The following is a 26754-nucleotide window of genomic DNA, read 5'->3' as shown; positions in this document are numbered from 1 at the left end:
CCCCCCATTCCTTCCCTCCCCTGTCACCTTCCCACCAACGCTGTCACACTCTCTTTCTTTCTTTTTTTTTACCCTCCTCCACCTTCTCGATCCAGTAGTTCTACCCTCCACCCAGAGTTCAGTCTGGCCGGCACAACCATTCCGGCGAAGGGGGAGGAGGACTTCCTCACGCTGGCCGCCTCCCGGCTCAGCCGCAAGAAACGAGTCATCGGGGCGGGCGTCGGCGTGGCCATGGTCCTGGTGCTGCTGGTCGCCATCCCCCTATTGGTGCACACCACCAAAGGGGGCGGGGCCGGGGCAGGAGGCGGGGGCCCACATTTGGACATGATCACCGGCTGCAAGATGGTGTGTGACCCTCTGTCCCCCACGCAGGGAGCCATGACCGCCGTGTCCCCCCCAGACCTGGCGAAAGGCCGTAGCGGCAGCGGAGGGGGCAAACAAGGGTACAGAGGGAACCCTGGCCCCCCCGGCCCCCCCGGTCCCAAAGGCCCCCCCGGAGAGCCCGGCAAGCCCGGCCCCCCTGGCCCCCCGGGGCCCGGACCCGGAGGCTACGGCCCCTCGTTGTACAGCCCCAAGATCGCCTTCTACGCCGGTCTACGGAAACAACACGAAGGGAGCGAGATACTAAAGTTCGACGACGTGGTGACCAACGTGGGGAACTACTACGAGCCCGGCACCGGGAAGTTCACCTGCCCCCTCCCGGGCATCTACTACTTCACCTACCACGTCCTGATGAGGGGCGGCGACGGGACCAGCATGTGGGCCGACCTGAAGAAGAACGGACAGGTGAGAGTGGCTGAAGTGTTTCTGTGAGTCTTCAACTGTCCACTTGTCTGGGCAAACTGAGTCGTAGGCAACTGGACTTGTATTTGTCCCGGGAAGGGGTCATTCCTATGTTCCCACATTTCTAACTTTTGCTGTCACTGAAAATTAGGCCCTATGTTCCCACAGCACTTTGGTCCCACCATTGGTTGGGTTTAGGCAATGAAGAAAGGAGTTGGTTAAGTTTAGTAAAAAGACCAGGTAGAGGCTAGACCAAGGGGGCATTTGTCGGTCTGAGAAGTGAAGCTCACTTCCGCGTTCAAAAAACTGCAATCCCCCCGGCTTCCTCTGGGGGCTGGTGTCAGAAAGCAGCATTCTCCATAGACCCCCATGTTAAAATCGCCGACTTTACATCCTCAGTAAACATGTTAAAAGCCTGGTGTCAGAACGTTTTTTGGTCTCAATCGATAGTTTCTACCCGCGCACACACTCTGAGGGGGGGGGATTTTTTTTTAACTCTACTGTTTTACTGTTATTAGGTTAAAACTCTGGCCAATTAGGCCGCGGAAACGTTGAGTGACAGGTCCGAGCAGCTCCGTGGACAGCTGCTTCGAGGCCAGTGGGCGGGTTCTCGGCCGGCCAATCCAACATGGTGCTGTTCAGGCCGCCATATTTGAGTCACAAAAATGACTCCCCAAAACCAATGGGGGACGTCACGGACGCTACGTCCATTCTTTTTACAGTCTATGGTCTAGACAGGCCAGATAGATAGAGTCCAGATAGGTAGAGAGAGTCCAGTGGGAACATAGGGCTGTGGGAACATAGGCACGCTCCATCTGGGAAGACGTTTCGCCTCTTTTTTCTTCATCAGTTCGTACGCAACAAGTCTCACTAGTCCGCACTAGTTGGACAAAGACAGTGGAGAAAGACCCAGGTATTTAACCTCTGTGGGAGCGGTCACCAGAGTACCTGTGGGTGTGTTTACAAAGGTACTGGTTTGGTTTCACTTGACCATTGTTGGAGGTCTCGTGACAGTCGTTAGAGTCCTGTGACAGTTGTTGGAGTCAGGTGAACCCTGGTGAACGACGGTCGTTGAGAGTCGTTAAAGGTTGAGTTCTTCAAATACAAGTCCAGTTGCCTACGATTCAATTTGCCCAGAAAAGAACGATGAACCTGGATGAATGAGAATCTCCATAGACATCAACTATTCACAAACAGCCAAAACATGTTGTGATGAAAGTGTTTTATATACAGTTTATTCCTCCAGAGTTTGACACAATAAAAACAGCAATTTTATAATCATTAATCAGTCGACGACAACAGACAACACACAGGAGAACAACAAGAAAACACAAATTGTCAGCAGGGGCCTGGTACATGCACAGTTTCATTGGGCTCCTCATCACAATAACTCACTGAATAACTAAATCAACAAGTGTGGGCTCATATTTGTTCTGGTTATCATGACAATCAATAACAAAGTATTCATGAATATGCAAATGAAGCAGATTCAGTCTTAAAGCTCCAATTACTTCACTGTCTGTTCTCAATGTTTTATAATTAGCGACCATCCAACAGTAAAAAAAAAAAAAGAATGAAAAACAAAAAAGAGCCAACAGTTTGTCTATTTTGCAGTTTATTACAACTCACAGTTACATTTGTTTTAAGGCGACACCTAGTGGCTGCAGGAATTATGACAGGAGCAGAGGGAAAACTGTGGTGACGACGTAGAAAGAGCGTGAAGATGATGTTGGACCAGAAGTGTTACTTTGAAGTCCATGGTCAAATGTCACAAAAGTGTATTCGATATATCCAACGCTGGGTCCTGCCTTTCTTTAGACTACAGGTCATCTGTCGGCCATCTTTAAGTGATTAAACAACCACAGTTCACCAGTGAGCAACCTCCATTTTTGTCATGTTCTCAGACCTGTTTGAAGTCGTCCTTAAAGGGATAGTTCAACATTTTGGCAAATTGTCCCATTGCCATAATCCCTATAGTCATAGCAGTAGGTTCGTTACCTTTAATTGTCGGTGCAAGCTATTTTTAGTACGGCGGAGCAGAGCCATGAGCTGCTCAGAGCTACGCTACGGAGGCTCATTATGTGATTTCTTTGGTTTCCCTGCATCAAACTCATCAAATACACAATCCAACAACTCCACAACGCTCTGGTGGACAAGTTGTGACCTGCACATTCACCACGCTATGAGATAATAACACAACGTTACCACACAGAGTTGTTTTAGAGGGAAATTCATGCAAAACCGCTGATGCGCGTTGCCTTCAGGGACAGTTTTTCATCAAGCAGTCTCTGTATTTCCCTCTAAAACAACTCTGTGTGGTAACGTTGTGTTATTATCTCATAGCGTGCTGAATGTGCAGGTCACAACTTGTCCACCAGAGCGTTGTGGAGTTGTTGGATTGTGTATTTGATGAGTTTGATGAGGGAAACCAAGAAATCCCATAATGAGCCTCCGTAGCGTAGCTCTGAGCAGCTCACGGCTCTGCTCCGCCGTTCTAAAAACAGCTTGCACCGACAATTAAAGGTAACGAACCTACTGCTATGACTATAGGGATTATGGCAATGGGGCCAATTTGCCAAAAATGTTGAACTAACCCTTTAAGCTTGATGAAAAAGTAGCTGAGCTTCTTGTAGGTTCTTATGGCATATAGCAAGAGGGAGAGAGAGAGACTTCAGTCAAAAATAAAGGTTTAGTCAGCTACACCAGAAAAAAAAATCTGAGTAAAGTGACTCATACTCTGTCTCAATTGTTGTAAGGAAAAGAAATGTGAACCGTGTTTAACAACAGAGTTTGATAAGGAAACATGAGCCGATGAAAGAAGAACTGAAGTCAGGATGAAAGTAAAAAAACAAACAAACTGTAATTAATTGTACAAAAGGAAACAGAGCAAGAGAGAGAGAGAGAGAGAGAGAGAGAGATTGACAGCCATGCGATCAGGAGGATAACAATCCTCCACGTCTCGGTGGAACGAAGCCCAAAATGCAACAGCTGGCTACTGTCCTCTGAGGAACTCTGGCTTTAACACTAATAAATAAACAAGTAGAAATGCCTGGAAGAAGCCCTGAACGCTTCCATCTGGAGATCCGTGACAAGCTTGAAGTGCTATAAGCCCTCTCTTCTCTCTGCCGAGGAACTCTGATTCTGACATGTGTGCTGCCGAACAGAAGAGTGACGTCCTGGGGATTACCACAGAAGAACAAAATCATGCTTTTTGCATTGTTACAAGCCGAGTCAAACTGAACCGAGTGTTTGATGCTGCTGCTACGACACAAACGGTCGGTTTTCTCCACACATCATTTAAACGACACATGAACTGACAACAGGCTGCTCTCTGCTCTGCACTGCTTCGCTTCATCTTTAAATAACGTTCACAGTGCGTGGACCAGGAAGAACCAGGGTTATTATAGTTTTACGAAGACTAAGAATTAAAGGGATAGTTCAACATTTTGGCAAATTGGCCCATTGCCATAATCCCTATAGTCATAGCAGTAGGTTCGTTACCTTTAATTGTCGGTGCAAGCTATTTTTAGAACAGCGGAGCAGAGCCGTGAGCTGCTCAGAGCTACGCTACGGAGGCTCATTATGGGATTTCTTGGTTTCAAACTCATCAAACTCATCAAATACACAATCCAACAACTCCACAACGCTCTGGTGGACAAGTTGTGAGCTGCACATTCACCACGCTATGAGATAATAACACAACGTTACCACACAGAGTTGTTTTAGAGGGAAATTCAGAGACTGTTGATGAAAAACTGTCCCTGAAGGCAACGCGCATCAGTGGTTTTACATGAATTTCCCTCTAAAACAACTCTGTGTGGTAACGTTGTGTTATTATCTCATAGCGTGGTGAATGTGCAGCTCACAACTTGTCCACCAGAGCGTTGTGGAGTTGTTGGATTGTGTATTTTTGATTGAGCCTCCGTAGCGTAGCTCTGAGCAGCTCACGGCTCTGCTCCGCCGTTCTAAAAATATTTTATTTTTTTTTATTTAACCTTTATTTAACCAGGCAAGCAAATTAAGAACAAAATTCTTATTTTCAAGTGCAGCCTGAGGGGGAAGGGGGAGGGGAGTGCTAAAAGTGAAACAAGGTTAATAAATTACACAGAAAAATTCTATATAATACAGTAGGCTACATACAATATATCAATATAATCAATAAAATACAATACAATACAATGTAATTAATCAATGGGGCATGACAAGAAGCCTGTTAGCAAGTGCAGGAGTCGACTGTGATTTGTAGTAAATTTTGTTTGAAAACAGAGAGAGACGTGAGGACAGAAAAAATAATAGCAAAAATAGCTTGCACCGACAATTAAAAGGTAAGAAATAGAAACTACAATGAGCAATGCAAAACTTAACTTAACTAAAACTAAACTTCAGACTTCGTGAGATAACGAGCTTCCACAAGGGGGCAGCGTAGCAGATGTCGCATCCTCCAATGATCTGCTAGAAATGACTAAAGTTGCAGGAAGAAGACGTCACAGCTGAGTTTCATGCCTCAGACTGGCCCGCTTTACAGTAGATTAAGATAATTACAACCTGTCCTGTTCTAGTCTGCAATAGCACATTGTTCTCTAAAGCCGTTATGGTATATTATGCTACAACGCCACACAATGTCTTGATAATAATTAACTTGAATAGTGGTTTGCAATAGGCAAAGTTGTATTTTGTTCAACATCTTGTCTTACCCGTTTCATCATCCTCAGATATATTTCAACCCAGTGCCATGACTGAACACCGGCTCAAAAATAAACAAGTAAATAAATAAGTGAACACTAACCCTCGTGGCCCAGAAGTCAGACCGGCCCTCTGGGAATCGCCCTGACCTTTTCCGATGAGCCACTCCAGCCTGGCCACTGCCCAATATGGGACTCAGCTTCTACAAATCAAGGCTTTACTCCTAATACCTAAAAAACTAAGACTTGTTGACGAAAACTAAACTAAATGGCAAGGCAAGGCAATTTTATTTGTATTGTATAGCCCGTTTTTACCAACAGTTTGTCTCAAAGGGCTTTACATGGCATCACAACAACATCCTCTGTCCTTAGACCCTCACATCCACTGAGGAAAAACTCCATGGAAAACCCTTTTAACAGGGAAAAATTTGGACAGACGTAGATGTTGTGTACAGACAAGAAAACAGTTTATAACACTGCTTAGAACACGGCTCTCTTGAATACTCGATTCTGATTGGTCAATCACCAATATTCTGCGGTGTTTATTTCTCGATAGACCACCGCTGAGCGGACCGTTGCTAGGGAGTCCATAGCAACGGCCGACTCTGCATGTCCGGTCACGGCCGCTGTTTTGCTGAGCCTCCTCCCGTTCGTGCATTTGAAGCCTTTGATAATCAATCAGTGGATCGATGGATTACCATACACGTTACGATGTATTTTGTGTAGTCGTATCTGTCATAAACAAGAGATTATGGGGTGCGTTTGTGTCGCGGAGCTACAGAGAGGAGAGGAGCTGTGACACGGTCAGAGTTTCTGATGCAAGTTTACTTTTCAGCCACGATGTGGAAATAAGGAGCCTCCACTCTCCCTGTAACAGGTTACAAGTCGTTTATCTAACATCACAATTAGTCCGAAGCTATTTAATGACGGTAAAAGTGAAACATAAAGTAAATATCCTGCATACTTTCTCTTTTCTGTGCTGCGCTGATCAGAGCGGCGTCCCGAGCAACGGTCTAATTTTACATGAATAAAATCTCTTCTATCATTATTTTGTTACATTATTGAATGATTTAGTTGTAGGCCGTGTTCTAAGCGGGATAATGTATAGTTGGTCGGTTGTTATTTAAGCAATATATCACGACAGGCCGTGGTATATGCTCATTATACCACGGCTAAGGGGCGTTGTTCGGCCCGACGCGAAGCGGAGGGACGACAACCCCCTTGGAGTGGTATAATGAGCATATACCACGGCCTGTCGTGATATATTGCTTTTATAAAACGGTTACGAATAAAGGCAATATAAAAGAGGGATACGCAATCAATTTCATGTAGTTTTATTCAACCAGAAATACATATTATCCAATAAAATAGCCTCACTGTGAAAAAATAGTCCCACCTCTCCAGACGTTAGCTCCATGTTAGCTCTGCAGCTCGTCTTTTCCTCCGCATTTTTTCAGGTGAAAGTCACTGCTCAGTCCCCTCTACCATAGTTAACCCTCCCCGGAGGTGAAAGTCAACCTTAAACATGTGAATTCAACTACTTTAGTCCGTTTTTTAACATCGTAAAAACATCAACTGTCTTTGGCTACGGACTGCAACAGTCCGTTGTCATGGATACATGACAACAACTTCCATTCATACCAGTCATACTTGCCTGACGCGGAGTGATAACCTGCGCTGTGATAAGGTTTTAGAATAGTAGCCGTGGTATATGCTCAATATACCACGGTTAACAACCAATCAGATCGCCGGATTTCACCTTTCCGTTTTATAAGGAGAAATAAACCCCTTCAGGTTGTATGAAACCCCTCCGCTTCGCGTCGGGGTTCCATACAACCTGTCGGGGTTTATTTCTCCATAACAACCTCCGAACTATACATTATCCCTTACATAACATATGCAAACACATGGAAATTATACAAGAAATAAAAACTGATGAAAATTTCAAAACTGGAATGACCTTGGTAAGAACAGGAAGCAAAGCAGCTCAGCAGAGAGTGAGGCAACCTTTCCTCTCTGTCTAATTCATTAGAAATCTGTGGTTGGTTAATGGGTGATTCTTCAGTTGCCGGTACTTTTGACCTTTGAAATCTTTGAAAAAATAATTTTCTTTTAACTCAGTTTTTCTTTCTATTTCAAAAGCTTTCTTAGATCGTCTCGAGCAAAGGCCTTATATAGCGTAGCTTTGATCATAATTTTGACATCATTGATTGTCAGTCAAATGTGTGACGTTAATGACAGTTTTCACCTTTTGGAGCAAAAGGTTTTAGATTTGTTCACAAAACTCAGTTGCCGGCAAACAACGGAAACTGAATATATATGTACCAGATAAAGTGAAATTTCTTATTTCTGAACTAAAACATCCAAAACGGACTAATTAACCCACTCTCAGACCAGGATGCATACATTTTCAGATTTCTCACATTGGTTGAGATCAATAAGTCGGTCATGTCTGGCCTTCTTCCTGTTTCATGCAACAGCAACAACAACAACTGAATAGTAGTTTGAAAAACCTTTATTGCTCTTAGACAGTTGGACTGGGGACAGTGATATTTAACTAGCCTATAAAAAATGTCCTAATTGCCCAAATATGAACCAAATGAGTTTAAAATATGTTTTTTTCAACTTAATAAGTGACAATGCAAAGTGTTCATTCATTACTTTACTATGAGAAGGAGGACTACAGTCTGAAACTAGCCTTTGGTTAACACTGGCACCTTTACATTTATTATGTTCAATAACGTGCACTGTCCTCCTTAAACGAATAAATAAAATTAAAAAAAGAAAGATGTTGAAAAGTCTGGGTTGGGGACGAGGCCAAATCATAGAAATTCTGGCATATCTGGATTTTTCAACAGACAAAAGTCCAATTTTTTCAGAGCTTTTTACAATTTTGCCCCAACAAATACAATAACTGTTTTTTTCTGAGAAGTATTTTTTTTCTTGAAAATTCACACTGGGGACAAAAAGAAGAAAAAGAAAAGAGAAAACCCTCTTAATTGGCGAATCACCCAGATATGACGAATCTCCATCTGGAACTGAACTTTGATGTTAACGCTGAGGTTTCATACTGTTGAGGCTCAACCATCAAGCTTGATGTTATATTTAGCTTTTGCCTCTTTACTCACCTTCTAACCAGTCACTGCTTCATTTGACTCCACTGACTTTCCCATCATCTACAATGCTAAGACGTCTAAACTGTACGTTAACGGGCCTCGAATCAAACTGCAGCACCACGTTCACCAGGTCCATTCGTTCATTAATCAGTTTATATAAAACACAGATAGTAAAATCTGTCCAAAGGTGAAAATATCTGCACAAAATATCTGCCTTTTTCTTTTGTGTCGTTTTGGATCCAGCTACAGATTTCAAATTAAGGGGCTGCAACTAATAACAATTTTCATAATTGATTTATCTCCCAATTATCTTCCTGGTGAATTGATTAACCTTTTAGTCTGTGAAATGTTGAAGAAAAAAAACCCAGTGATAAAATGCTAATCAGGGTCCACAGCAACATCTTTAATTTGCTTGTTTTACTTGACCAACTCTCAAAAACTGCACCGATAATATCACAGTGGGAAAAGATGAGTTATTCTAACAGTTGATATATTGAGAAACCAGACTAACAATGGAATTTGCATTAAAGTGACATTGATTAGATTTTTTTTTTACAATGGAAAATGTGCTGTAGTTCACGAGGAAACAAGAAAATGTTCCGATGTCTTATCTGGATATGATGTGAAGTTGTTATCTGCAGCAGACAGAGAAGCGGCTGTGTTGAATGTTTCTGAGCTGCAGTTTGTCTTCTATATGAATACGAATCCGTACTGTACTGTACATCATCCTAGGTATTTCTTTATGTGACTGATCCAGTCTATAAAAAGTAGATATTCCTCCTTTTCATTGATCTGATGGGATGTACATAAAGTGCAGTGTAAAGAGGACAAGACGGTTAAATGCCAGATATAATTGGGAGACTTGGTTTGTTGCGTCTTCACAGACATTGTCATTCCTGTCTCCTCCTGCTGTTAAATCTTTCATAGCCTTTAGATGAGATCCCCCCCCCTCCCCACACACACACACACACACACACACATTTCACACCTTCACCGTCCACACTGGCGATTGACTCCTTCCTCATTAATTATCTTTTCCATCAACTAAATTATTTAACCCAATTCAGCGCTGATCTCGCTCCCTCACTGTTTCTTTGCTCTGTTCAGTCAATGAGGGAAAAAACCTTGAGGATTTGTCAACTGAGAGACTTTAAAGACGTTCAACCAACGTTTCATTTCATTTCATAACCTTTATTTAAACTCGGAGATATATTGAGGAGTAACCTCATTTACAATACAGCCCAGATGAAACACAAAACACATATAAGGACAGAAGACAAGACATTAAGAAACATACAAAAGCATAACAGAATACCAGAAGTTAGAGGTGACAAGGATAAATTGAAACATAAGTGTAGTTAAAAGCAGGAGCAGTTAGAGATAAATAAAATAAAATACAATGACATTTTGGAAAATATATGAAATACGTATTTACTGTTCTTGCTAAAACTTCAGACAAGAAATTTTATCCCACTTTCATGTCTGTGTGGAAAATATCAAGCTGGAATGAACAGATTAGTTTAACTTTGCTTAGTGTTAACAGCTGCCTTTAAAGGGATAGTTCAATATTTTGGCAAATTGTCCCATTGTCATAATCCCTATAGTCATAGCAGTAGGTTCGTTACCTTTAATTGTCGGTGCAAGCTATTTTTAGAACGGCGGAGCAGAGCCGTGAGCTGCTCAGAGCTACGCTATGGAGGCTAAGGGAAGATAATAACACAACGTTTCCAGACAGAGTTGTTGTAGAGGGAAATTCATGAAAAACCGCTGATGCGTGTTGCCTTCACGGACAGTTTTTCATCAACAGTCTCTGTATTTCCCTCTAAAACAACTCTGTCTGGTAACGTTGTGTTATTATCTCATAGCGTGGTGAATGTGCAGCTCACAACTTGTCCACCAGAGCGTTGTGGAGTTGTTGGATTGTGTATTTGATGAGTTTGATGAGGGAAACCAAGAAATTCCTTTAGCCTCCATAGCGTAGCTCTGAGCAGCTCACAGCTCTGCTCCGCCGTTCTAAAAATAGCTTGCACCGACAAATAAAGTTAACGAACCTACTGCTATGACTGTAGGGATTATGGCAATGGGCCAATTTGCCAAAATGTTGAACTATCCCTTTAAGGGGAACTATGTGAATCTGTTCACTGTTTTGCTGTTTTGCTAATCCTCCTCCCGGTCGTGTGCATTTGTTTTTAACAAAGCCAAGCGGTGGATTAACTTCATATACATTTTACAGTGTGTATATTTGTGTAGTCTTATCTCTGTCATAAACAAGAGATTGTGGATTACGGGGCAAGTTTGTGTCATAATGCTGCAGAGACGAGAGCTGGGACACCGGGTCGGCAGAGAGCCTCCATTCTCATCTCATCTCATTCATCAAAACCATTCATACAGGTTCAGGTTCAGGTTCAGGTTCAGGTTCAGGTTCAGGTTCAGGTTACTTTATTGATACCCAAGGGTAAACTAGTTTTGCAGTCGAGAGTTAAACAAGCAACAGAAAACGAACAATCAAATCAGAAACGGGACATTTAAAAAGAACACATACACATAAAACAAGAGACAGCTTCAGGCTCGACAGAAAGTGCTGCAGTTCATGAAATAAATATAAAAAGTAAAAAACATGAAACTAAAAAAGAATTAAAAACACCAAGAGCAAAATTTCCTACAAGTTAAGAGTAAATAAATAAAAGCAATGAGATAAAAAGGGGATACATCATGCTCCGAAAAGTGACTTGTGCAGCTTTTGTGCAAACTACAGCTTGTTTACCAGTGTTACTGCAGCTGGAACAAAGCTGTTTTTATAACGTTTTGTTCTGCAGTTTGGGACTGACAACAATGCGTCAATTAGAAACCAAAGTTTCACTTTATGTTGGGTGGTTCTTCGCCTTCACATCGTGCCTTAAAGCTACAATGTGTAGGAATTCCTCCCATCTAGCGTTGTGGCAACTCAATCGTATTTTTCATGCTGCATTCACGTGAAATCGGGCAGACGGCAGACGGACGACAGCCGCTGCACGTAACGGCATAAACAAGCCTCTATGTAAACAAGTGGTCCGTCAGCACGAGGCAAAACAATACACGTGACAATATGTTGTCATGGCGATGTGGTATTGTTTTACCGGCTTTCTCTGGACTTCTTTTTTTTAACAACTTTATTTAAGGCATTTTCAGTTATATAAGAGTAACAAACATACAAACAAACGAATAATCAAAAATACAAGATACAAGATATCAGATCTTGTGAACATAATCCCATACTAGTGCCCTCCCACATACCCTCCCTTGGGACCAAGAGTAGAGAAAAAAAAAAAAAGGGGGATCCAATGTTGCAAAAGTGTGACATCAAAAGACTAGTCAGACAGATTGAAAATACCAAAATAATATGATTAGTTACAGAATAAACTTCCTTTCTCTGGACTTCTGTGACTAAAATGACATCTGGTTTGTTAGCGACGGCCGTCTGCCCGACTGCAGGTGAATGCAGCATCAGTGTAACGCTCCATTCCACACACACAATGTCCCTTTAAAACTCCCTGTACTACTACTAAAACACCAACTCAGTAGCGCGACAGCTGAGTTGTTCCTTGATGCTTCACCAGAAAATCTCCTTCATTTCATCTCGTTGTCTTCGTAATGTTCGTGTCCCTTGTCGAGCAAGACAAGGTGCTGAGAGACACAGGTTGTTGACATTGTTGTCGTGACGTTGTATTGTGTTGTGTAGGGTTGTGACGTGCCTTCTTTTCCAAGCAACATGATTGGTTGGTTGGTTGATGCATTTATTCGCCAGGCAAAAGCTCAGAAAGATCGACCTCACCCCGTAACCCGTAATCTCTTGTTTATGATAGATAAGACTACACAGATATACACACATTAACTTTAGGGGTGTGCCAAAAAATCAATTCAATTCAAGAATCGCAATTCTCATTTAATACGATTCAGAATCGATATAAAATGTCCCAAAATCCCCCAAAATTGATTGCTTTTCCCAAAAAAATGAAACAAATCTGCTGCTGTCGGCCTCCATTTCCTTAGAATTTAAAAGGCAGCATGTTTAACTGCACTATTTATTTTGATAAAGAGGCACTTTTAATTTTGTTACTGAAGCAATACTATGTGATATTGCTTTTATGCAAGAGTTCCAACAATTCCATCTAAGCATGGATAAATGTTTAAAACTCAATAAATGTGAAAAAGACACTTTAGTCGTTCTGTCTTGCAAAGCAGACTGGAGTAGATCATGAGGATCCTTTGCACACCGACAGACTGAAGCAGAAATCATTAGGAATCAAATCCTTTTGAATCGAATCGTAGCCCCAAAAATCAAAATCAAATCTAATCGTGAGATAGTAAAAGATTCCCACCCATAATTAACATGGTAGATGATAAATAACCTTATCCACCGCTCCATGGATTGATTTCTCACCGGCTTCGTTGTTGGAAACAAATGAATGCACATGGAGGAGAGGAGGGTTAGAGACACAGTTCCTCTTTAAGTCTGCAGTGTCGGTTTGTTGTGTATCTCACTGCATGGATAGAAGTGTCAGTGTGTGTGTGTGTGTGTGTGTGTGGTGTTGTCAGACTGATATGCATGGTGTTGATCAATGTCTTGTCAGAGCGAGCTGAGAATAAGACACATCCTGGGGAGAGATCACCGCGGAGACAGGCAGGATGTCGACAAGTTCGCTGACAGAGAGCGAGAGAGAGAGGGAGGGAGGGGGAGGGTGGGGGGTGGATGGATGGATGGATGGATGGATGGATATTCACTGGATAAAGGACAGAGAGGAAGGATGAAGAGAAAAAAAAGTCAACATATATAGCGTCCTCTGTCCTCGGGGCTGATGAGACGTCCCGCCGCCTCAACATGTGGCCGATAATCAGCGAGTTTAAACCAAGTTTTCGCGGAGCTGAATCGCTCAATTCAAAGAATCCCCTTCACTCCTCGCGTCCCGTAAATCATCAGAGAGATTGGTGTTGAGGTAGATGACCTTTTCAATAGATATATAATTCACCACCAATATGTACTTTGCCCTTTACAATGATGAGCATGGAGGAGGAGGAGGAGAAGGTGGGGGGCAGGGGGGCATGAATATTTATAACTGGGCCCAATGTATAGGTGAATCTGGGTTCGTCAGCTCGTCAGCCTGTAATTTACAGCCAGTGCACTATTTGTAGGCTATTCGGGCTTTTAAAAAAAACTTTGGATTCGTATTTGGGAAAAAAACGGAAGTGGGCACACCGACTTCAGCCGAGCTAGCCGGCTAACTTCCACTTTAGCTCTGGGCTAACTAGAACGGGAATAAAATTATTTAATGGTGCGGCTCTTCTAGACTTTCTGAACGTAATCAGACTGAATGGATCAAATTCTATCTATCTATTTATCTATCTATCATCGGTTGCACATATTAAAGTTATGTTTACTGAAATTAATATATTCATGTTCTGTAGCCTACATTAAATTATTATTTGTTAAACCAACCTGACTTTCATATAATAATTAAAAATATTTATCCGATGGTATATTGTGCACTATTTGTATTCGGATTCGGGCTTTTAAAAAAAACTTCGGATTTGGATTTGTATTCGGGAAGAAACCGGAAGTGGGCGCACTGACTTCAGCTGAGCTAGTGCTACGCCGAGCTAGCCGGCTAACTTGTTTGTTTATTGTATGTATGTATGTATATATATATATATATATATATATATATATATATATATATATATATATATATATATATAGCCGGCTAACTTCCACTTTAGCTCTGGGCTAACGAGAATGGGAATAAAATGATTTAATGGTGCAGCTCTTCTAGACTTTCCAAACGTAATCGGACTGAATGGATCAAACTCTGGTAGAGAAACCAGTCGTTTCTCGGGGGTTGTGACACTCAAAAAAAAAAGATCCACCGTTTTATAGCCGCTAGCTTCTTTTCCCATTATCCCACTATGAGAAAAATGCTAAGTTGTTGAACGGTGACCCTGGAAGTATCGGTGAGCACTTCCTGTCTACTGTGATGCAATGCATGCTGGGAGTTGTTGTTTCTTAGGCAGCGCTGCCTGCTCCTGTTTGGCGCTCATACTCGTGTTGTGCTTCTATGGCGGCGCACCAACGTTAAAGCCCCAGTGTGTAACTTATTTGGCTTTTTATTATCAAAAATCAAACCTGTCTTTCATAAATCCGTATTTGACTGAAGGTGAATCACAGCTGCTACAAATGAAAGCTTTCTGGTTCCTTAGAATGAGTTGTTACAAGTTGTTACAAATACATAAGTGGGCGACGCACCGAACCGAGGCGGCCATGTTGCATCGTGACCGTAGGTAACCACGGAAACGGCCTGTTAAAACTGTCACCACTGTGTAGTGTGAGGAAGGACGGAGGCACTGGTGTTGCATTCAGGTGCAGTCAGGCAGACGGCCGTCGGCAAACCAACCGGATGTCATTTTACTCCACCAGAGAAAGAAAATGAACTTGTTTTAAGATCATTTTCACTTGTTTCAAACTAATTTTCACTTGAAATAAGTAGAAAAATCTGCCAGTGAAAGCAAGTTTTTGTGCTTGTAATAAGAAAGAAAAACTTGCTCCACTATCAGATTTTTCTACTTATTTCAAATTAAAATAGACTTGAATTAAGTCAAAAGTGTCTAAAAACAAGCTACTTTTTCATGTATAACTATGTATGTATATGTATAAATATACATATTTTAGGTATAATGAGATTAGTTTTAACTAGAAGTGACATTTTGACTAGAAATAAGACAAATATTCTTGGTAAGATTTTGAGTTTTTGCAGTGCACACACACACTGTACTGTAGTTTTGATGACATCGGTGTCGTCTATTGTATAGTATTGTTTTCAGTATTTCAGCATCTCATCTATTGACACTGAGTAACCTCATTATGTGGCAGCGGGCTGAGGTTGGATGTGACCTATAGCGGAGGATGAGGATGAGGATGAGGATGAGGATGAGGAGGGTGGACACGTCGCCGCCGCCTTATTAAAACTCAACAAAACGCTCTGACATGCGGCTCAGCCTGAACAACGTGCAGGTGTGTAGCGGTGTGAAGGCTGCAGTCAGAGGTGCAGCTGGAGCTATTAATTAGACCATGCACAGGTTGAGGAGGGGAAAACAAAAATAGCAGCTTCTGATAATAAAAATAAGCTGCATGTGGTGCAGTCAGTTGTTATCACTGAAGATGAGATAATAATATTGTGCAAATGAATAATTTTTCTCCCCAATTATTATCACAGACAGAAACCTGACAGACACATCATTGTTGTGTGTGTTTGTGTTCGTTGCAGTTTCGAGTCCCACACATCACCGACGTTACAGTAACAGGATGAACTAATGAGATGCATGAGCTAATTAGATAATTAAATAAACCACTTTGATGCTGTGGCGGTGACAAGGTGGGAATGAAGCTGCTCGCCTCCACACGCTATAGGTGTGATGATGATGATGATGATGATGGTGATGATGGTGTGGCCACTGGAAGAGGTGGAAGCTGCTAATTACCGTATGTCAGGCGAGGTGTCGGCGTGGGCCTCATGTGGCACTTCATTACACAGCTTCAAGTTTTATTTTATTTTGGCACTTTAGGATCAGTTTTTTCTCTCTCTGGTGGAATAATTCATGTTCGAGACTTTTTTCTTCTTTTTTCTTTCGTAGCTTTAGTGTCGGACACGATGATAATGGGGGAACATTTTGTGATAAAGGATAAAAGTCACTTCTTTCATGCAGCATTTCATGTCGAACAAACAGAGAGAATCCTCTTCCATATACCCTGCAGCTTATACCTCTCTGTTTGGTTTCTTCTCTTTCCAAGAACACACACACACACACACACACACACATTTATGTGTATGTTCATGCACACAGCCATTATTTAACTATACGTTTCTGTTATAATGGCCTCAGCCATTATATTCTGCGGACTAAAGGGGTTTTTGCTGGTTGTTACGGTGTTTTGCGGAGCCTTTGTTGTGCCTCCCCATTATATCATTATTTCTGCTCATCAAGGAAGCAGCTTGGGTTTGGTCTGTTTTTTTTTTTTTATAAAGAGCAGCGTCTCACAGTGTCAGACCGAGGCTGAAACAACATGAATAATGAAATGTATGTGGGTTATTAATATTTTTAAGAGTTGATATGTCAGGTTTAGACAGATATTAACCAGTCCTTACGGGGGAAACGCTGAGTTGTTGCAGGGAAAAAAAAGATCTTTGATTATGCAGCAGGTTTTCTTTAAAAATGTGATGGAATATGTGGGAATTTGCAAAAACTGCAGCAGCTGGGAAAAAATGTGATTTGATGAAAAGGAAAAAAAAAAAGGGATTCCACCAACATGTTATCTCAGCTACTGTACAACCTTAATGTAAAATAGAGTCATTTCTAATGAGCAGCAAACAGATGACATCACATCTTGTTTTATTACAAAACTTGATAAACGTGGTTCAAAATTTACAAAAGATTCCTGAGTCAAAAAAGTAATTCCGTGGTTTACTGTAGTTGCTTTAAGATTTCCTGGTTTAGTTTTATCTTCCCGTGTGGCGACTGCTCTCAGACTGCACGGGAAGCTCTGCTTTCTCTAAAATCTCAAAAATAAAAGGTCAAATATGAGCTGTTGTGTTTACATTTTATAAACTAAACTAAAAATACTAAGACGAGCATTTTTTGCGTGATGATTGGAGGATCTGTCTAAAGGTTGAATCCAGATTTGGATTGACAGCTATTTTGAAACATAAACGCGGTGGCAGCGGAGGATTGTCCAGTTCAGTCTTATTGTGGATTTTGCAAGAGAAGTCGCGTGACAACCTGCAGCTCATTTCTTGGTATTTGCTTGGCGATGCAGCTCATTGCCACTGAACGTATCTTACACTGTAAATAAAACACAGTTATAGCATTTGACTTGTTTGAGTTTAATATAGTGTTGTTCATTAATTCTTTTATTGATACTGATACTGATACTTTTATTGAAATTTTATGATATTGGCCAAAAATGAGCTTCCCCTCTATAAAAGACTGGCAGTCAAAGTTTCCAACTTTATGCAAAGATGTAGGCTGAGACTTTTTTTTTTCCTGCAATGAAAATGTGGAGATTATGAAACCAATCCAAGCTCCATATATTTTGCGAGGAAATCTGCGATTTATTCGTTGAAAATGTGCCGTCTTTGGTTGAATTATCACATAATTAACTCCTGACATGATGATGAAGTGATGAGTGTGTCGTTGTTGCATCCACAGCAGGTAAAACACACACACACAGCGATCTGTTAAAGGTACATTGTGTAGGAATTCCTCCCATCTAGCGTTGTGGTTGTATATCACAAGCAACTCAATCGTATTTTTTATGCTGCATTCACGTGAAATTGGGCAGACGGCAGACGGACGACAGCCGCTGCACGTAACGGCTTAAACAAGCCTCTATGTAAACAAGTGGTCCGTCAGCACGAGGCAAAACAATACACGTGACAATATGTTGTCATGGCGATGTGGTATTGTTTTACCGTCTTTCTCTGGACTTCTGTGACTAAAATGACATCTGGTTTGTTAGCGACGGCCGTCTGCCCGACTGCAGGTGAATGCAGCATCAGCGTAACGCTCCGTTCCTCCTCACTGCGTTACCGCGGTGACCTGAGTCGACAGCTCCGGTGTCTCCGCTGAGTTTCCGTGGTTTCCTACCGTCACGCTGCCACTGAACGTAAAAACATGGAGACACCACATGGCAGCAGCACCGAGCTTACCCGCTCCATGTAGATATGAATGATATGAACGGCTCATTCAGAGCTGAAAGGAACACTTCACTTTGTTGATGGGGGGATTATTGATGAATGAAACACAGACTGAAGAACCAATTGACCTATGGCTAAGCCACGCCCCCAAACACGATGAGCCAATCACAGTGCGCATAGCTAGCCCATACACTCGGACATTCTCTGCTTCCACGTCCATTGAAATGCATTGCAGTTAGTCAGTTTTCATTCGTTTTTATATGTTTTTTCTTGACATTTTAAGTTTAAAATGGTCAAACGGTGTTCATGGGGTACATGCAACTCCAACACTAGGTATCCTGAGAGGCCACCGGGGGGATTTTTTTAACCCTTTCCCTTCCCAAGCCACATCTCAACCGAGAGAAGTGTCTGCTCTGGATAAAGTTATGCAGTAGACCACAACACCAACTAAACGTGGATAAACTTAACAAGGATGTCTACATCTGTTCTAAGTTAAGTCAACAACGTATTTGAGGCAACATATTGTCAGAGATGTTTAGATGTTAGCCAGTATCACAACTAAGCATAAAGTCTGCTAGCTTAATGCTAACGTAGCCTATAATGTAAAGCTCCATAGACAGGCTAACAGAAATTAGCCCGTCGCTATCGGCATTTCGCAGCAAACGACAGCCATAGAAGTAAAGCTAAGTGAAGTTTTGGTGACTTCCAGATAATCTTTCTGTCTCCAAAAATCATCAGTTGCCTCCTGTGAAATGTCTCTACTGTGACAGCTGTTGCCATAGCAACTGTCACCCAATGTTGACTGTTTGTCCGAGTGAGTGGAGGGGGCGGGGCTTAGCCAGAGGTCAATTAATCGATTTTCCTGAACAGATAGCAGGAGAAGTTACACAATGTCCCTTTAACAATCAACAATACTATGTCACATAAAGGAACAGAAGACTGAAGCTGCGGTAACGTAACGTAACGCTCTGCAGGTGGAACCGTCCATAGGACCCGTTTATATCCAATTAAGGCCTCTCCTCTTCCCCTTTAAAGACTTCAGGCCAGAGCCAATTAGAGACTTTCTAATCAACATCTTGACACCTTGGGTCCTGAGTGTCATGGCAAAAATATTAGCATTTAGTATGCCAATTAGAGCGTGAGTGTGAGTGTGAGTGTGCAGTGCAGGAGGAGGAAGGAGAAGAGAAAGAGAAGAGGAGAGAAGAGAGAAGAGGCCATTTCAATTGGCCTTCCTCTCAGTCTCAGTTCGCCCTCTCAGGTCCCTCAGGTGAGTTTAAGACGCCCCGTCTCAATCGCCTCGCTCCGCTCTGAGAGGTCTGTACATCACAGTGAATGAATCCTGTCAGTTTTATTACCAGAGGATCAAGGCGGTGCTGCGAAACAAAAACAAAACCGAAAAAACAACACACTGCTGCTGCACACGCCTCATTCACACTCCTCCTCCTCCTCCTCCCTCTCTCCTCCTCCTCCTCCTCAGATAGGCATGCTTGATCAGTTTGTTATCCAACAGGCTCCTTCCCCATTACACAAAGCCGCTCTAAACTTTGGCTTCCTTTACTCGAATCCTGTGCTCAGACTGCTAAAGTGCATGCAGCTGCTCGCCCGGCCGTGGATCCCCCCTCATCCAGAATATCTGCTTCACTGCAAAAACTCAAAATCCTACCAAGAATATTTGTCTTATTTCTAGTCAAAACAAATCTCATTCTACCTAAAATTAGACTCATCACATTAAAAAATAGCTTGTTTTTAGACACTTTTTTACTTATTTCAAGCTGATTTTCACTTGAAATAAGTAGAAAAATCTGATAGTTTCTTATTACAAACACAAAAAACTTGCTTTCACTGGCAGATTTTTCTACTTATTTCAAGTGAAAGTTTGTTTGAAACAAATGAAAATGATCTAAAAACAAGTTCATTTTTAGGTGATGAGTCTTATTTTAAAGCAGAAGTAAGCGATCCGGTCGTTTTGGCTAATGCTGCGTTCCAGGCAGGCTTTTGAAATCGTAAATTACAGCTTCAAGTCACAACTTACGACTTTGTAGCGTTTCAGGCAACCCACTCGTGTTTTTCCGACCTGTTTTACCGGTGAAAGTCACTATAACGGCCACTCGTAACTTCTGACCCGTGAACTCGTACCAGATCAAACTGGTACCACTTCACGGTCGGAAAAATACGAGTTTCCTTGAACGCACCATAACAGTCCTCGTCCCTACGTCGCCACATTCACGGCGTCCCTTGGCTGCACACACAGCCCTGCATGCCGTTCTCTCTCCTCATTGGATAAAAACTGTAGGATACGATAAATGTTTTCTCTTCGGCTCAGAGCAGAGCAGAGTGACTGAGAGACCCGTGTTTCAGACCAAACACTCTATAGAAGTGATTGCTGTCGGAAGATATAACTATTTAAGACTTATATTAACACAAATATATCACTCACTTCTGCTTTAAGTAAAATAGATTAGTTTTGACTAGAAATGAGACATTTTGAAAAGAAATAAGACAAATATTCTTGGAAAGATTTTGAGTTATATCCTCCTCCTCCTCCTTCCTTCAATTTCCTACACATAAAAAAAAGAAAAGAAAAAAAGACAAAGATCTTTGGGCAGGATAAATTTGAAATACACCACAGTACGTTTGCCCTTAAATGTGTCACACAAATCAGCAGCACACAACTGAAAACGTAGATTTTTATTGGGCATTTAACACTTTCGGTGAATTATTTCTCTCCTGTCTATTCCCCCCAACACTCTCCCTCTCTTTCCCTCTCTTTCCCCCCACTAGCTCTCTCCTTCCCTCTCTCCTTCTCTCTCCTCATTTAATGTGGCCCCCTCTAATGAAAAGTGGTGGCAGTGTAATCTTCTCTATTGTCCCGGGGGTTTTCCCTCCGTTCTCTCCCCCCACAGCAGCAGATCAAGTCAGAACAACATTGGACCAGAGGAGGCTGGTCCATTGAGGCAGAGGAGGTTGGTCCTCCTCTATTTTTGAGAGGCAAAAGGAAAATTTATTTTTTATTTAAGAAAGAGTAACTGGTTGAAATAAATCATTACCAAATCTCAGTATAATTTATAAAATATTATATATGTATTTTATCATAAAAAAAGTTTGTTTTTTGGAAGAAAATCCACTTAAAACGGCTCAACTGCGCCGCCAGCAGGCTCAGGAGACAGAGCAGGCTGTGTGAGGAGCAGGGAGCAGGAAGGTGGGGGCTCTACGGAGGTGGCAAGATTTTTACCTCCCTAACTGGCCTCGGGGCGGGATCTTCTTCCATTGACTCAATGCATTTAGGATGTCTTCATCCTGACCTGTGATTGGCTAAGACACGTAAAATGACGTCATGACGGAGGAGGCTCTTCTGTACCAATCAGCAATCAGAACACAAGATTGACAGCAGGTTGGTCCAATGACAGTTCTCCAACCCCCCTTGGTTACTGTTGCTATGTGCGCCAAACTTTCACTCCCAGCCGTGCTGCTTATGCTGCTCCTAGCACAAGAAATACGGAGTTTTCAGAGATATTGGCATCGATTTGAAAGGAAATATCAGCAGATTTCTGGATAAACTGTTAGGAGATATCAGAGAGAAGCAGTCAGAGAGATTGTTAATAGTTTTCAGTTACGTGACCTGGGCAGCTGGAGGGTAAACAAAGACACGACCGGACTTTTTTTTTTTTTCTCCGCCATCAGCTCAGGTAAAAGCATAGCTATATCTAAGAGGTAAAAGCCAAATATGTATGTAATTTGAGTGGAACACTTTGTTTTGTTATTAATAATTACAGATTGTCATGGTTTTTGTTTTTCCTTTTTAAATCAGAGGGTGTAAATCCCCACTGTGGCATTTACAGGTGTTGAACACTGGCCTGCTTTTTTTTTTTTTTTACATCCCACATCCAAGATCATGGCTCTGTCTTTTTCATTAGGCCTGTGTTAATCTGAAAACAGTAAGATTTAATAAAATTATGTTGTTTTTAAGAAATCTTGTAAGACATTGTTTTACTGTTTAATTTTCATTGAATATAATAAAGTAGGGAGAAGTAGTGCTATAAAATAAAATGAGGCCGTGGACTGGTGTTCCTCCTGTCCTCCCTAATTTTTTCAGTCACCAGCCGCCACTGCATTGGACCAACAGACAGAAATTCACTCCCTTGTCGCTATCAATCTCCGCCGCTGTTGACAATAATCCTGATTTGCCTCTTTCCCTCTTGTTTTCGCTCCCGGAGCGCCGGAGCGCCGTGAGCCTCCTGGACGCTTTTAAGAAAACAGGGTTTCACTGTGATTGTTACTGACAGCAGCTGAACTCTGTGTGTGTGTGTGTGTGTGTGTGTGTGTGTGTGTGTGTGTGTGTGTGTGTGTGTGTGTGTGTGTGTGTGTGTGTGTGTGTGTGTGTGTGTGTGTGTGTGTGTGTGTGTGTGTGTGTGTGTGTGTGTGCGTTCGCTGGTGTCGGTGTCACACGGTCAGAGCAGCTCGGCCTCGAACATTAAGACCATAAATAAGAAAAATCACTGTGTTTTTCATAGGGAAAGATTTATTTTCATTTTTTTAGATCAACAAGATACTGAAGTGACAGGATGTTTGTGTTTTACAGTGAAGTTCACTTATAATTGATCTATTAATTTAAATAACTTACAGTAAAAATAGCAGTTATTTACTTTATGTAGGCCTATCACAATTAAAACTGAACTCATTCTGTTAATGACAATATCACAGCATAGATATTCATAAAAACTGATTTGAAAGAAGAACTAATTTTCTTTTCTTTTTCCCCTTTTAATAGTTATATTTGAATCAATATTGCGATATTTCCCTATGATATGCAATATGTCATAAATATATACATACAAATACGTACAATACATGATGATAATAAGCCAATTTTATTTATAGAGCACATTTAAAAACAACAATGGTTCACGTACGTGCTTTATGAGAAAACATTATATAATATACGTATAAGCAATAATAATAATAGCAGATTTAAGATACATTTTGTGGATGTGATGAAATATTTAACAAACCGTTTAACTTTGTGTCTTTTTCTCTTAACTGTTGTTTCACTGCAGACGCCTCAGGTGACATTTAAATTAATTAAAGCTCATAACATTGATGATAATATTTAAAATGTCACATTTAAAAATATGTGAATACGATCTATACATATTTATATATAAAAAAGAAAAACAATTAACTAGTTTCTGTACAGTATCCATCATCATCGTCATCATCATCGTCGTTGTCTGAGGACGAAACCAAGAATTAATAATAAACATAAGAATAAGTGATTAAATGTCAACATCTCCACACTGTCTCAGAGTCGAGGCGAAGTGAAGTAAAGTAAAGTAAAGTAAACCTGTGTCTCATAAAGACGTCGTCAACCATAAAAAAAGCCATAAATAACACTGTGTCCTTTTGGCTGGCAAATATAATTAACTGATGTTTCGTGTTTAAAAGGCCACTTCACTGACACCGTGTGAATATCACTGCTGCAGCGTCGGTCTGACCCAGGAATGTAAGAGACTCAGCTACAGCATACACATAGATATATATATTATCATTTTTATTATTATTATCTTGTGTTTGCACGTCTATAACCTGGTTTAATTGTAATCCAATACACTGTGAAGTCTTTTAGCAATTTACAGCAGCAGCCTGTCAGCTCCTAACTCGGCTTCGTCGGGGGAATCGTGCCGTTCAGCCATGGAGACAGATGTTGGATTGTACAACATGTCAGAATCTCTTTGCTGCTGTTATATATTTTTTATTTTTTTATGTTTTTTTACCACCCGCCAAAAAAAACCTATTAGGGCTTCCTCATGGGAACTGTTCAAGTCCCTTCAGTGCAAAAGCAGTCGAACAGTATAAAATAACACAATGTCTTATATGGTGCAATGGTTTTTCTCAGGTGCTCACTTGAGATTCATAAAAATAAATAGAAGAAACGAAGAGGGAAGAGCTGGAGTGTTATATATATATATACTGTGTGTGTGTGTGTGTGTGTGTGTGTGTGTGTGTGTGTGTGTGTGTGTGTGTGTGTGTGTGTGTGTGTGTGTGTGTGTGTGTGTGTGTGTTTGTGTGTGTGTGTGTGTGTGTGTGTTTAGGGTGTCATCCTGACCTCCTGCTAGTATTTCAAGGGCCCATTTGACAAAAAGTTTAAAGGTCGCGCACATCCAATTAAAAAGGTTCTGGCCTCAAAAATAAATGTAGATAAAGAAAAAAAGAAAAGAGGAGACCGCACACTTCAGCTTAAAGGGATAGTAGCATTTTTTTAAAGTGGGGTTGTATGATCTACAAATAGCCCCTAAGTACTTTAATTGCAGTAGAAGACTCTCTGCACTCCTCCCGTTAGCAACGCCAGCCCATAATAGCCCTGCCCAGAGATTTACAACATACAGTGTTGTGAACAGACCCAAAGAAACGGCCTATTTTCACGGCCTAAAAGAGGTTTTACCTGAAAAAAAATACACAGTTCCATTGTTCACTATAATATAATTTTTTCCAGCCCTTCAAAGTGCAGGAAAAACACAGTTTTTATTTGGACCTAACCAACTGCTGATCGGCGGGCGCTAACCCTGGGCGGAGGGATACGTGAGTTGGTTAGGTCCAAATAAAAACTGTGTTTTTCCTGCACTTTGAAGGGCTGGAAAAAATTATATTATAGTGAACAATGGAACTGTGTATTTTTTTTTCAGGTAAAACCTCTTTTAGGCCGTGAAAATAGGCCGTTTCTTTGGGTCTGTTCACAACACTGTATGTTGTAAATCTCTGGGCAGGGCTATTATGGGCTGGCGTTGCTAACGGGAGGAGTGCAGAGAGTCTTCTACTGCAATTAAAGTACTTAGGGGCTATTTGTAGATCATACCTTGGATAGGACAACCAAACCAAACCCACAGTAGCTACAGATGGGCCCATTTGACCACTGCAGCCCCCCCCCACCCCCACCCCTCTATTTACTGTGATTGTGTGGCGTTATTGAGGAGTTGGACCTGTTAGGCGTGAGGAGCTGCCATGGCCGACAGTCCGACTACCAATTACCGCCACAGCCTGCAGCCGTGTAGCTGCACACGCCGGACTGACGCCACATCTGGATGGAAGGAGGGAAGGATGGAAGGAAGGAAGGATGCAGGAGGAGGAGGGGGAGTAGAGGAGGGTCCTCAGGAGACTTGCCACAGCAGCACGCCGTTAATCAATCCGATTTAGACCGGACAGGGACACACTTAGCTGCTGCTCCTGCCGGCCGCCGCCGGCGCCAACACACACACACACACACACACACACACACACACAGAGAGAGGGAAAGAGAAAACGTGTGCGTGACCTGCATCTCATTGGAGTGAGAGGACACAAAAAGATGGATAGATGGGAGCAGAATGAAGAGATAGAGATGGTGGTGGATGGATGGGAGGGAGGGAAGGAGGGAGGGAGGGATGATGGAAGGGGCGTGAGGTGCGAGGAGGAGGAAGAGACAACAATTAATGGAGTGATGTGAGTTGAATTAAAACAAAGGAAAATGTATCGATTCATTTATGTCTCGAGGAGGCGCAGAATAAAAATGTTCGCCTTTTAATCCACGGGAAGAAAGAAAGAAAGACAGAAAGAAAGAAAGAAAGACAGAAAGAGAGAAAGAAAGAAAGAAAGAAAGAAAGAAAGAAAGAAAGAAAGAGGAACTCCGGATGGAAATTAGCATTGCTGCTATAATCCGGCACATTTACATGTTTTTATATGTTCATTAATGTGCACTGTCCCACCCAAATAAGCAGATAAATAAAAGAAAGAAAGAAAGAAAGAAAGAAAGAAAGAAAGAAAGAAAGAAAGAAAGAAAGAAAGAAAGAAAGAAAGAAAGAAAGAGGAACTCCGGATGGAAATTAGCATTGCTGCTATAATTTGGCACATTTACATGTTTTTATATGTTCATTAATGTGCACTGTCCCACCCAAATAAGCAGATAAATAAAAGAAAGAAAGAAAGAAAGAAAGAAAGAAAGAAAGAAAGAAATAGGAAGAAGGAGAAATGTGAGGAGTCAAACTGATAATTGAAATGTGCAAAAAAAAAGACTCATTACACTGCAAAAACTCAAGAATATTTGTCTAATTTCTTGTCAAAATGTCTCATTTCTAGTCTCTTTCCACTTGAAATAAGACTCATCACCTAAAAATTAACTTGTTTTTAGATCATTTTCACTTGTTTCAAACAAATTTTCGCTTGAAATAAGTAGAAAAATCTGCCAGTGAAAGCAAGTTTTTTGTGCTCGTAATAAGAAAGAAAAACTTGCTCCACTATCAGATTATTTTAAGTGAAAATCTGCTTGAAAGAAGTAAAAAGTGTCTAAAAACAAGCTACTTTTTATGTGATATATCTTATTTTAAGTAGAATGAGATTTGTTTTGACTGGAAATAAGACAAATATTCTTGGTAAGATTTAGAGTTTTTGCAGTGTAGACTCATAAGATGAGGAGAAATGGGA

The 26754-nt window shown here is 41.4% G+C and overlaps 1 protein-coding gene across 1 annotated transcript in view; it reads left to right on the top strand.

The window, feature by feature from the left end:
• Window positions 1-228: 228 nt before the first annotated feature.
• Window positions 229-26754, top strand: part of c1ql4b (complement component 1, q subcomponent-like 4b) — a gene marked incomplete at its 3' end in the record, with an annotated part of 38403 nt that continues 11877 nt past the window's right edge. Inside the window, exon 1 of the mRNA XM_083972414.1 lies at window positions 229-786. Coding sequence (XP_083828540.1) covers window positions 232-786 — 555 coding nt within the window. The 5' untranslated portion in view covers window positions 229-231. The remainder of the gene's footprint in view (window positions 787-26754) is intronic.

The sequence above is a fragment of the Trachurus trachurus genome, assembly GCF_905171665.1.
Source record: "Trachurus trachurus genome assembly, chromosome: 5".
In the NCBI taxonomy this organism is placed as follows: domain Eukaryota; kingdom Metazoa; phylum Chordata; class Actinopteri; order Carangiformes; family Carangidae; genus Trachurus; species Trachurus trachurus.
The sequence above is the reverse complement of the archived record's forward strand: the minus strand, read 5'-3'. Positions and strand labels throughout refer to the sequence as shown.